General features: G+C 43.7%; 1 protein-coding gene across 2 annotated transcripts in view; it reads left to right on the top strand.

The window, feature by feature from the left end:
• LOC311024936 (uncharacterized protein) overlaps positions 1–12,842 on the top strand; it is a 30,646-nt gene that overhangs the window by 14,858 nt on the left and 2,946 nt on the right. For both annotated transcript variants that reach the window (XM_084027549.1, XM_084027548.1), the window contains exons 12-30: positions 572–790; positions 966–1,097; positions 1,228–2,064; positions 2,407–2,637; positions 2,729–2,953; positions 3,082–3,303; positions 3,412–3,645; positions 3,740–3,961; positions 4,112–4,309; positions 4,468–4,686; positions 4,759–4,929; positions 5,073–5,279; positions 5,449–5,640; positions 6,239–6,432; positions 6,738–6,806; positions 6,934–6,978; positions 7,590–7,652; positions 8,955–9,134; positions 12,312–12,683. In XM_084027549.1, coding sequence (XP_083883675.1) covers positions 572–790; positions 966–1,097; positions 1,228–2,064; positions 2,407–2,637; positions 2,729–2,953; positions 3,082–3,303; positions 3,412–3,645; positions 3,740–3,961; positions 4,112–4,309; positions 4,468–4,686; positions 4,759–4,929; positions 5,073–5,279; positions 5,449–5,640; positions 6,239–6,432; positions 6,738–6,806; positions 6,934–6,978; positions 7,590–7,652; positions 8,955–9,134; positions 12,312–12,683 — 4,232 coding nt within the window. The remainder of the gene's footprint in view (positions 1–571; positions 791–965; positions 1,098–1,227; positions 2,065–2,406; positions 2,638–2,728; positions 2,954–3,081; positions 3,304–3,411; positions 3,646–3,739; positions 3,962–4,111; positions 4,310–4,467; positions 4,687–4,758; positions 4,930–5,072; positions 5,280–5,448; positions 5,641–6,238; positions 6,433–6,737; positions 6,807–6,933; positions 6,979–7,589; positions 7,653–8,954; positions 9,135–12,311; positions 12,684–12,842) is intronic.

The following is a 12,842-nucleotide window of genomic DNA, read 5'->3' as shown; positions in this document are numbered from 1 at the left end:
TCATCCCTTGTGGCTTATTGGCTTTTGTGCCTGTAATCCTTTTGAAAACATTGCCTGTCAGCAGCAGGACTCGTAGTTAACTTACTGACCTACTTTGACATGTGGGTATCACCCACCTTGTACTTTCCCTGGCATGATCCCAGGAAATCTTTGGTCCCACGTTGGCATTTCCAGTCTTGAGGCTGCTCATTCTTTGGCATTTTCCAAAGTTATTGCTTGATGTGCGTTGCACAGTGTCTTTCATTTGCTTGCAGCTTGTACGTTTTATGTTCAACATCCTAACTGACTGACTCACTCATCACTGCTCCAGTCATTAAAACAGGATCAAGCTGAATATTGAAGAGTGATCGCCACTTCCTCTCTTCTTCTGTTCTTGATGTGAAGGATGAGAGGCATCGTTCATTCAGCTTCATACTAACCTCCGCTTACTGGACTCACATTAAGCTGATACAAGTGCTCGTTATCTGGCTTTGTCCAAAACATGCTTGAAGCACTGTGGAGCGCTCACAGTGCCCGTCATCTGTCCAGCGAACCATTACATAACTGCCATCACCTCGTCATCTCTTCACAGCCAGAGGGGAGTCTGAGCAGACTTTCTTTCAGGCGTGGGAGGAAGGCCGGTCTGTTCACACAGCCACAGTTACCTGGGAGGACACAGAGAGTCAGCCATGGCAGGAGCTGGCATCTGATGAGCAACAGCAGAAGAGAAAAAAGGAGGAGTGGTCTGTCCTGCTCCATCGCCATCCTCCTTTTCCCTTTGTCCCACCTTTTGATTTTGTGAAACAGACAGGTATTTGCGCTTTTAATGCCCGTCGATGGCTATTTAAGCTTGAATTTTGAAGAACATGTATTTACATTTATGCGGTACTATTCTTTCCCGTTTCAAGCATTTTGCCGTTTGAGATTTGTGTGTTTTTGTTCATGTGGTACAAACTTGTTCAGTATTGTTTCTTCGATGTTGTCAGCTAAGCTCAACTTGGCAAACATTAGCTCTATGGACCAGCTATTGCAACCAGCACTGACACAGCAGGATGATTGGTTCCTTTACTTTGACCGCATCTTCAGCCTATCGTCGCTTAAACATGTTGACAAACCACGTGAGTTTCTTGTGTGTTTTAAATATCAGAATTTGAATACTGATGGTACAAAAACCCTTTAACACTCACTGCAATATGAAGTGGTTCCTTTCATTGTTCATTGTTTTGCTTTCCACTTTACTCCTCCCAGTGTCTCCCCTCACTCAGTTCCAGCTCCAGGAGGAGGAGGAAGAGCAGGGCATGTGGGAGGAAGAGCAGGAACTGACCAGGGAGGAGGCCATTGAGAGGCTCCAGGAAACTGTGATGATGGTAGACAAGCTGAAAGAGATGAACATTTTGGAAAGGAGGCTGAGAGAAGTTAGGGATTTAGAGGGTCGGCTCCAAGAAATGGATGAGATGGCAGAGCGACTTCAGGGAGTATTGGAGGGGGAATTGGGTAAGGAAGAGATGGATAAGTTAAGAGATGAAGAGGGAAATGTGGAGCGGGAATTTCAAATACAAGATGAACGTACAACAGAAACAGTCTTGAGGAAATCTGTGAGGAGAATAGAGACGAAAGAGGACGAAGTGGATGAACTAGAAGAGCAAATAAAGCAGGTGTTTTTGAAAGGCTTGTTGCCTGAAGAGGAAGAGGCTGAGGTGAAGCAGGAGAGTGACAGCTTGAGAGAGCAGCTAAGCCAGGTAGAAGGGGAATGGCAAGACGAGGTGGAGGAAAAGTCCGGAACTTCAGGTGTCACCAGTACCACTTCTGTAGTAGCGCACCAGGTGGAGCGTAGGGCTAAGAAGAGAGTGACTATTGTAGAAGAAAGAGGGTGGAGGCAGGAAGAAACCGAAGATGTGCAGGTAGAGGGTGGTCTAATGTCAGAGGAGAGACTAGAAAAAGAGGGGACATGGCGTAAGATTCAAATACTGGAGGAGATGACTGAGGGAGAAGTTACAGGGAGGCTTCGGGCTCATGTGGCAGAAAAGGATGCCTGGTTCATACTTTTTGACCGACCTCCATACAAAGCCGCTTTCAGACTGCCAGGTATGGTATATCGTTGTGCTAACAGCTTTAGACCTCTACTAAAATCTCTAACATCACCACAGTTTCCTTCTCTAATGCATTTGTGTGTACTGTTAATGTTAGAGAGGTCTGTCTGCACACCAAAGCATCAATATTAACATTAACAAACTAGTCGTCAGTTCTTTTTCTCAAATTGTAATTGTCAGCTGCTGTGTTGATGTCTTTATAATGTATATACTCTGGAAATCGTTATTGCAAGTGAGAACAAGCCCTGACAGCTGCCCTGCTTCTCTTACTGTGATCTTTTTGGCTTCATGTTTGCTGCCATGTTCAAAGAGTCTGTGTATGTCCTGTCATCATTAGTTACTGCTGTAGAACCTGCTCAAGCGGATGAAGGCGAGCGTTTCACCACAGAGACTGAGATTGCAACAGTTGAGGAGAAAGTGGAGATTATAGTAGACGAGAGAACAATAAGAGAAGAGGAAGTCTGGCGTATACCAGACATCCCACCACCGCAGACTTTCATGGAAAGAGATGACGACTGGTTTGTGTTGCTGGATGTCGTTCCCAGAGGAACGCCTTACGTACCTCCAGGTACTGCTAAAACTTTGGCTCTCTTGGTTGCTTATATACAGGAGTTGTATTACTGTTTGTGTTAAGAGACTTTCTCCTGACTTCACTCCAGTTTCCTGGAAGGGAAGAGACCAGACTGGTGAAGAAGGTTTTATCTCTGTGGCTGGAACTGCAGCCGAGGAGGAGATTACACAAGTAGTAGCTGAAGAGAGAAAGATAGTAGAAGAGGCGCCAAGACGTTTGCAAGACGTCCCACAACAGTCATTGACCGACAGAGATGATGACTGGTTTGTGTTGCTGGATGTTGCTTCCAGAGAAACATCTTACGTAGCACCAGGTACTGCTAAAATACCCTGTGCAGCTTTTCAAAACTTTGGCTCCCTGGTGCTTTATTTTGTGCTTGCTTGCTAATATACAGGAAGTATTTAAAAAACAACAACTTTGTCTTGACTTTGCTCATATCAGTTACCTGGAAGGGAAGAGACCAGATGGTTGCAGAAAGCTTTGTCACTGTGGCTGGAACTGCAGCCGAGGAGATTAGAGAAGTTATAGCTGAAGAGTCAAAGACGATAACAGAGGCACCGAGACATCTGCAAGAAATCCCACAGCAGCCAGTGGCCTACAGGGACGATGACTGGTTTGTGTTGCTGGATGTTGTTCCCAGAGAAACATCTTATGTGCCACCAGGTATTGCTTAAAGCCCCTGTTTTATTATCCTGAGCTTTGCGGATGCTTTTATTCTTAAATCCCGTTTATTGTCCATAGAGTCTGAGGATTTGTATCTCTTTGTCTCAGTTGCTGTTGCAGAGCGTGTTGAAGTTTCCCCAGAAGAACACGTCTCAGTGGTTAAAATAACAGCTACCGAGGAGAGCGAACAAAGAGTGGAGATTATGGCAGAAGACACAGAAACAAAACCAGTGCTGAGTGAAAAGCCAGTAGTAGCATTGCCACAGGCTGTGAGAGAGATAGAAGATGACTGGTTTGTGCTGCTGGATCTTCCCACTAGGGAACCTGCATATGTGCCACCAGGTATTCTCAACTTTCCCTTTAGGTCCACCATAAAGACCTACAAACTTATCATGTAAAGTGTGTTGCAAAACTCATTCATTCTGTTTGTCATCAGTTACCATGGCTGAGTATGTTCAGGTTCATCTGGAAGAAAGCATTTCTACTGCGGCTGAAACAGTAACAGTAGTGTCCCAGGAGGAGCTCATAGTTGAAGAGATCTTGGTTCAGAAAGAGGACAGAAGACGGCAGGAAATATCCCAGCCAGTCAGAGAAATTGATGATGACTGGTTTATTCTGCTGGATGTTGTTCCCAGAGAAACTGCCTATGTGCCTCCAGGTACCCACAGCCTTCAAATGTCTTTTTTCACACACATTATCACACCAAAGAATATCTTAAAAAAGAACTGGGTGTCTTTTCAAAGGCGACTCGTCTGTCAGATTATTCACTTTTGAACAAAGCTTGAGTGCAAATTCTATCTGCTTTCAGTTCCTCTGGCAGTACCGAGCCAAATGTATCCAAGTGTTCAACCCCGACGATCTGAAGTGATAAGCATAGAGCAGAAGTTGCAGCAGGTTGATCTTAAAGAGATTAGACTGCAGCCTTCCCAGCCACTGCCAGAGAGAGATGATGACTGGTTTGTGCTGTTTGATGCTCTTCGTGAAGAGGCAGTTATAAAACCACCAGGTATATGTAATATAATATATGTTTGCACTCAATCAGAATTTCCTCTGACATATTAAAGATAAGACATTTATTCTCCAATGTCTGCAGCTTTTAACTTGCTTCGTTTGGTGGGTATACTGTTGTCACTCAGCGTCTTTGACTCTCTCTCTTTGTGTCAGTTACTCCGGTTGAGATTATTCGGGATCAGGGTGAGGTGACTACCACAGAGACTAGGACATGGAAGAAGATGATAATTGGTGTGGAAAGCAGGCAGGAGGAGACACGTCCGTCTGAAATTAGAACAAGCCAAATTGCGCTCCCGTCGGAGAGAGAAGGAGGAGACGATTGGTTTGTCCTGTTCGACATCATCCGTGAAAAGCCTGTTATCATACCTTCAGGTACCTTTAATCTCCAGAGCGTTTGCATACACTGAAATCGGCATCACATTTATTGATATATTTCTCTGTTAGTTGCCGTGGTTCAGCGTATTGTGGAAGTGGTGGCAGCCACTGAACCAAAACCAAAGTCCATCATGGAAGACACGAGGCCTCTTGTGAATTTGGTGGAGGTCAAACCGTCACGTTCAAGACAGGTGGATGACGACTGGTTGGTGCTGCTAGATGTTGCAGCAAAAGAACCAGGTATTCTGCTATTTTTTATCTGGATGGATTCAGAGAAATGAACATGTGTGCCTTGTAATTTATAACACATCTCACCTTGTTGGGTATACATTTAAGTGAAATGGTTTTCTGTCTGAGAAAGCTTTGTGTGTATTCTACATTAGCAGCAGTGGACAAACGTGTCCGCACGCATCTTGACGTAAGACCAGCTAAAGAGTTTGCAGCCATAGAGCAGAGAGCACAGCAGAGGGTGACTCTAGTTGAGGAGATGTGGCAGCAGGAGAAGGCAGTACAGCAGAAACCACGTCCAGCAGTGAGAGAGGTGGAAGATGATTGGTTCATTCTCCTGGATGTTGCCCCTAAGAAATCAGGTATAATGAAATGATTAAGTCCAGCTATACATTCAAACATTTCAATTTAAGTTTGGTTTAAAGTGAACACTTATCCTATTATGTGTACCTGCTGTGTCTCAAGAGTAAGCAGTCATTTAATTTGTATATAATATAGTGTACTTTATTTAACACCTGTTGTTTGTGTTAGTTGCTGTCCCTGAACGCATCCAGTTCCCAGCAAAAGTGAGAGTTCCAACTGCTGTGACTGAAAAGAGGATTGCTGTCTCTGAGAAGAGACCACAGTTTGAGGAACGGATCCTGGAGGAAAGACGTCCAGCCACACAAACTCATGTCAATGATGATTGGTTTGTTCTCCTCGATGTTGGCCTCAAAGAGTCAGGTATTTCTGACCCGTTTGGGTTTATTGGTTTGCAGATGAACGACTCACACCCCGTCACGCTTTCTTTGCTCCATGAAACGCTTCGCAACGTTCGCCGCCCGTTTACAGGATACCGAGAGACTTCTCTTCAGATGGCTGCGCACGTCCACCATCATTCAAGGGCTTTCTGACCGTGTCTGGCAGATTGAAGAATGACGCTTTCTTAATTTCAGCATTTCACCAGTTCAACCACATTGAGCTTGACAGCCATTTGCAGCCTAACATCATCTGCCTTTGCATCTATCAAGAACTAATCCTGCTTTTGCTCTCATCCCACTTTGTGGATATTCGATGCTGGTCCAGTTCTGACTTGTCTTTTTTAAAAGCGACTAAACAAAGCGTATGAGGTACAGTATATCCCTGTAGTGTGTGTGTGCACTTATCTGATCCCACTGAGGCTTGAGACTGTAAGTATGATGCGTCCGCTTGCATATATGCACTATTGTACGTTACTGTATTTATACGTTTATTGCTGTTGCACTGTGCATTTGACTCACACGGGGGATTTGAACATATTTCCTTGATATTCACGTTTCCATTGTATCTGTATTTGGTCTAGTGGTGAGCACACAGAGGGGCACCCGTCCCGTCAGTGCTCCGGTCTTCTCCCAGGCTGCTCTGGCCGAGGCAGGGATCCCCATGGCCCCTTTCGATCAGCCCCAGACCTCCACTCCAATCAAGACCAGCCGCCAGGAGGAAAGAAAGCTGGAGGTCACTGTAGAAGCTGTGGAGCCCTCAAAAACGGAGGCTGAGGTATTGAATTTCTCTCTGATCACTATTTCTCCTGGTTCTGATGTCATTTAAATCTGAATATTTATGTGCAGGGAAAACGTGGTATCGTACCTGTGTGTACACCAGATATGTGTTAGAGAATCAAAAAAGATCAACAAATTATTTATAATTTGTCCTAATAGCCATTGCCCGGGAATTGTGATTTGTGACGATAACTATAAAATCTGAAGTTCTTTTTAATGGAAGTGCTTCATATTTAATGGTAAAAGATGCTGAAGTAGCCAGCAGAGATCTGTGTGTGAACTGTGTCTCTCTTGCTGCTGTAGCCAGCAGTGCGGAGGCAACAGAGAGAAGTAGACTCTTCACTGATATCCACCATCAATGGGGACATTCAGGTTCGTGTCAGACACTGGCCGCTTGCATGTCGGCCCTCAGACGACTTGTTTCCATAGCTGAGATGTGAGTGTTCAAGGCGACGAGCAGAGGATGCTAACACGTGTCCCTCTTTCCTCCCCGGGGTAGCACAAGTCTGAGGTGACGGGCACGGAGGTGGTGCGAATGCGAAAGGTCAGATTCTTAGCCTCGTATACGTTTACATCCATCAGTCTCTCTCCACCTTCATCCCGATGATATCCAGCTTCTCATCAAAAGACTAATCTCACCCTCTCCTCATGTTGTGCTTCCATACGGCTAGGTCTTAAATGAAATCCACATCAGGTAGAAAAATGTAAGAATAGATGGATATGTAAACGGCGGGTAACTAGTGGCAATAGAATGATATAACGCCACTATGAATATCTGATTTTACATGGCATTCATTTCCTGTCATTGCTTGCTGTTGTTGTGAACCCTGGAATGCTGACACGCATGATTATACATCTGTGCACTTTATTCAAAAGTGGCATGATGACAACACTGGTCACTCAACCGTTCTTTACGTTATGAAATTAGAAACCTAACGTCATTCAAGCTTTTCCTTTGTTTACATCACAGTTTGGCTCTTATGGTCACTTATCCCCGAACATATTTTGCATGCAGACTCCTCACAGCTCTGTTTGTCTGTTGTTTTAACACTGTAGTGAATTATAGTATGCATGTCCATCGTCTGGCGGTTTATCGCCGGCACACAAGGTAACTGAAACGAACCCACACCTTTTTGTTCTTTTCATTTTTCACAGAAAAGAGCTAAGAAAATTGAGGGTGACTCAATTTATATGAGACATAGCCTTTTAATGTTGGAGGTTTGTATTCCTTCCGGAGATGTCTGTATTTTCTTGCTCTTTGGCGCAACAGCTGCTGTTTAATATCACGCTTGCATGTGGCACGATTCACACTTCTCACATCAGCGTAAATGATTGGCTGTAGATTAGCCGACGTGATAATAGTTTTTTGTGTGTCGCAACGTAACTCAAATCCAACTGTTTCAGGAGAGTGCTGTTGAATTTACAATAAATGAGCAGTTGATTCTTACACTTTCATTGGTGCATAAACTTGTAAAGGACGCTGCACTCTTCCTCATTTCCCTTTATAACTGTCACTGTTCACAAGCAGCTGCACTTTTATGATTTTTCTTTCAGATCATCAGTATTCTCATGTTCCTGCTTTTTGCTCTTTGACCAGTGTCTCATTTTCTATAATGGCAGAAATCCATTGCACTTTCTCAGCGGTTTTGCAAATGTAATCTTTTGACCACAGAAATTACAATAAAAAAATAATTACACATCTTTGCCAAAGGACTGACATTTGGAGAAACACTTATCATCAAGTTGCTCTTTAGCACCACAATTATACAGTTATGATTAGTAGTTACCAAACACTTCTGTGTGTTTGGTAAAATGGGAGTCAATTATCTTGCAGACCTCAATGAAGATCAACTTGGTGCTAAATGTTGCCAAATGAGTGCCGCTACTGTTGCTTTTTTTCCATTTGTGTTAAATGAAGAAGATTCCATTTCTACTAAGGCTGTCTGCAAACATCACCTCTCCTGCACTTTGATTTGCAGCCTGTTTTCATGACGCGTTTCACTGCAAGCCTAACGCTATGAAATAGACCCCTGATGCTGTGCTGTGTAGCTTATGACTCCTTCATATCTAAACTCTCAAAATTGTAATTGACTTTGATAATTCATGGTACCAATTCCTGTTAATCTCCCCTTATTAAACCAGAGTCCTCTCTCAGGATTCAGCTGTCACACTTTATTTTCATTTGAAAAAAAAAGGAATCACTGATAATCTATAAAGCTCTTTCAATCTACACAGTGTGATCATCTAGACAAATTTATGTTCATTTAGAATCACCGATTAACCCTGCTTCTGCTCATCTGTTTAATCAGCAATAAGACAACATAGATTGTATGGAATGCATAATCTGACTCTGACATTTTTCTTCATTCTCTCCTGTTTTTTTTAATCTCTCCCCACTACAAACACATCCCTCATCTTCCCATCCCCTGTCCATTCAACTTTTTTTATCCTGGTGCCCTCTTCCCCACATCCTCCACCTCTCTATACTCTCTTTTCCTCCCTCGGCTTTCCTTCCTATAGGAGTTTGATAAACCTCAGGAGGACCTGCTGAGGCATCATGCCAGCATCAGTGAGCTGAAGAGGAACTTCATGGAAGCCGCCCCGGAGACCAGGCCCAATGAATGGGACAAGCGCCTGTCCACGCACTCTCCGTTCCGCACCCTGGGTATCAATGGTCAGCCTCTGCCCGGTGCCGATGGGGTAAGTCTCCCACAGAAGCCACCCGCCTCCAAATCCTTTTAATCGATTTAACCTATGTCTGCCAGTTTAGGAATTGTAGCAAACAAAGCAACAAAATAAAGTTTAATTTAAATGTAATCAGAAATTCATCATGAAGACTCACAATTCCTGAACTGACTTGGTTAAAGCTGTATTTATACATGCGGCAGCACATTTGTTTTCCACGGCTGATGATTGATTGGAAAACGTGCACTAGTGTGAACAGTGCGCATGGATTTGTGATGGAACAGAAGAACCTGAAATTCTTTCTAACTCGCTTCTTTGAGTAATTTGGGAATGTTTGAATACATTCAAAGGGATCAGGCTCTTCCAGTTGTCATGCGTGGTTCTCTTGCAGCCTGAGTGCAATGGATTGTGTGTGCATGTATGGACCTATTCAAGGAGACAGCATGTGGTGTGCAACACATGCATGCGTATGGAGAATGCTGTTGGACCTGTTGGATAGACTGTACTGTTCTTCCACGTAACAGTCTGATATGGGTGAGGCATCGTTGGGCTCACTCTGGTTGCTCTTATCTGCGTCTGCTGCCTCTGAACCCTGACATGTTTGTATCGCATGACTGACAGACCTGACCTCCAAACTGTACCGCATGACTCGGAGATGGATTTTTGCACGTTCTGACACTGAGCAGGATCTTCCTCTTCCCCCTTTCCTCTTCTTCCTTCATTGATGAGCCATCTTTTTGATTTGAATACGTTTTGCCTTGCTCACAAAGTCTATCTTTTGTTGGCTGCTGCTTTCTCCAAGCCATTGTTGTTTTTCCATGAAGAGATGAAGAGCATTCACCGTTGTATCTGCAGTTTTTGCCCCACTCTCCCTATTGTAAATAATAATATAACTATTCCATTATCAAACAAATATAATTTGTCATTACTGGTATTTATAGCTATTTTGCAGATGACAGCTATTTAATTACAGCCCCTGCTGTCACATGAATAAATAACTCTTATCTATATTTTGCGTGCCTTTTGGCAAGCCTTTAACTCAGCTGCAGCCAAACTGTTTGGACACAAAACATTTTACACTCTGAGATAAATGCCACCGACTACATCATGTTGTCAGGATGCATTTGAGTTGCACTGAAATCAAAGCAAAGCAAAAGTGACAGCTCAGTGTCTGTAGTGAGGAGATGCATGAGCAATATGGCACTGGGCAAATGCTGTCTGCCTAGTGTAGTGGAGACGCGCTGTCATTCTAGTTAACCTTTTAGTTGGGAGCTGACAAACGACTAAAGCCCCTACTATGAGAGAAGACAACATTGATATTAATGTTGGTGTTCATATTTGATACATGGCACCAGATTGGTCTTCTTCCTGACCCGTTAGTTCAGATTAGTGACGTTTTCAGTTCACAGCTGTGTTGCGATGCAGCAACCTGCAGACGGATCAAATCCATTAACCACTCAAACGCAACACTGTACTGGGTAGTTCAGTTAACACCCTCAAGCAACATCCCAATATCATTCTGGCTCTACTCACTGACATGCGCTTACTGAGATTGTTCTATTTGAAAAGATGTAAAACAAGAATACATTTCTTAAAAAATCGGATACTACAAGTGTGGATGACTTCTTTTCCCAAAAAGAACATCTTCTTGACATGGAAAAATGCATGTTAAAATGCACGTATCAGTAACATTTCCATGCTCTGGACAACACAAATAGCCGTTATTGCGCAGCTCTGGCTTTTACATGTTTCAGTTAATTTTCGGTCATATCAAAATTCCTTCCTCTCATCTCTCCTCCTCCTCCTCCTCCTCCTCCTCCCTCTCAGTTTGTCATCCGCCTCCCACGCGGCCCCCTGCTAGACTTCTACTCCAAACGCAGCTGAGGGGCCGTCTCGACCCTGCGGAAATCCCACACAGGTGTGAGTGTGACCCGTGGAGACCACACCTAGTCCATCTACCCATCAACCCTCTAGCTTTCTCTTCTCCTCCTCTCCTTCCTTCGCCGCCTCCTTCGACATCACCGTAGCATTCTTCATCTCTCATCCTCCGCTCCACTTGAGAAGCTGTCTTTTTTTTTTCCTGGCCTCTGTGGGACAAGACTTTCATTTGTACCATTTCCCACTGCATCACAGTTGACCTGGTTTCTCCAGACCTGTTCTTCAAAGACTGCTTGATTAGGAATGGAAACGGCAACCAAGCCACTCCTTTTGCATTTTCTGTGTTTGTTGTGTTTTGGACTCTAAGTCAACCAATATTAAGTCCAACAATATCACAAAACAAGTGACTTTTATCTGGAGGCTTCTAATGCCTGACCGTATCACTTTGAGCCTGCTTTTATACACGTTTTGAGGTACATTTATATTGTCGGTTGTCTGAGGATATTGTCTGATCACTGTGATGTGATTTTTTTAATACATACACTTTTTTTCTGAACCCACACAAAGTAAAACAACAGTACTTCCTGTGATGGGAGACCGTGAGGCAGCTTAATTGTAATAACCAGAAACCTCTTTGTCCTTCACTAGTATTTGACAAGGCAGCGTGTAGCGACTGCAAGATTCCCTCGTTGCATGACTTTTTGACAATCAACTTTGACCAAAGAATAAAAAGGCATTCCATATACATTTCATATGCTTGTTTGTTCCTTGAATTTGTCATTCAAGTCTTTATTTTATTAAATTAAACTATTTTTTTCTTTAGTTGATGAGTATGAGCGGCATGTCATTTTTGAGATTTCTCCTGATTGAAAGAATATTCAAGCAAAAACAATAATCCATTTCATTCTGACGCACTGAATTACATTCATTGATGAAATACACAATATGGAGTAATACCTGTATTCAGTATCCATCTTATTTGGTGACCTACTGTAGAGTGATTTGAAATCAAGGAACATTGGCCATGAAGGGATAAACGGGGTCTTCATCATGTTTTGTTAAGCTGGGGTGTTAAAACAGTGTTGATTGTGTTGTAGAAATTCTAATATAAGCAAAAATCATCGTCTTACTACAGAGCTCTCAAACCTCATGAAATGGATACTGTACTGTACCTACTAGATCCATAGTTGCATATTTGGAAAGGCCTTATAATGCATTATAATCAATGTAAATATGACTAACTGGTACATGCCATGTCAGAAGGAAATACTTCACCTGCTCATGATCACATTGTGACTGTGTTGTCTTTTTTAGAGTCTGTGCATTAGTCCGCTTTGCAAGGGTTCAGAGACAAAGACTGCACATGAGGAAAACGGCAGCGATTTGGGCTTTTCGGGCAAGCCAAGTCCCACTGTGAGCCACGAGAGTGGGCCTGATGCTCCGATTGAGGAGGAGTCATGTGATCAAGAAGGGTTTGTAGTTTTTGAGACCTCCTTGGTGCCCATCATCGAGGTGGAGATGGCGCAGCTGCCTCCCTCCCTTGACCCCTGCTGTCAAGCTTTAGATGGGACCCAGGAGGAAGACGGATCGCGTCCCGAAGTGTCGGAGTGCTCTGGAAAGAAAGTCGGATCGTCCCCGGCTTCCTATTTCAGGAGCGATGGTCTGCAGGTCGTACGCTGCTTCCAGGTAGCCTCCTGACCCCTCAGGGTGATGCTAATCCGGTCGCTACTTGGCCTCTGTGTAATTTCAAGGCTGCCACACTCGCTCACTCCTTTGCAGCAGCAGAGCAAATCCAAACTTGTGAATCGGTTACATCCCGGGCAAACGATGCTTGTCACTCAAATG

This window comes from Eutrigla gurnardus, assembly GCF_963514095.1.
Source record: "Eutrigla gurnardus genome assembly, chromosome: 14".
Lineage (NCBI taxonomy): Eukaryota > Metazoa > Chordata > Actinopteri > Perciformes > Triglidae > Eutrigla > Eutrigla gurnardus.
Note: the sequence above shows the minus strand (reverse complement) of the source record. Positions and strands in the feature narration are given on the sequence as shown.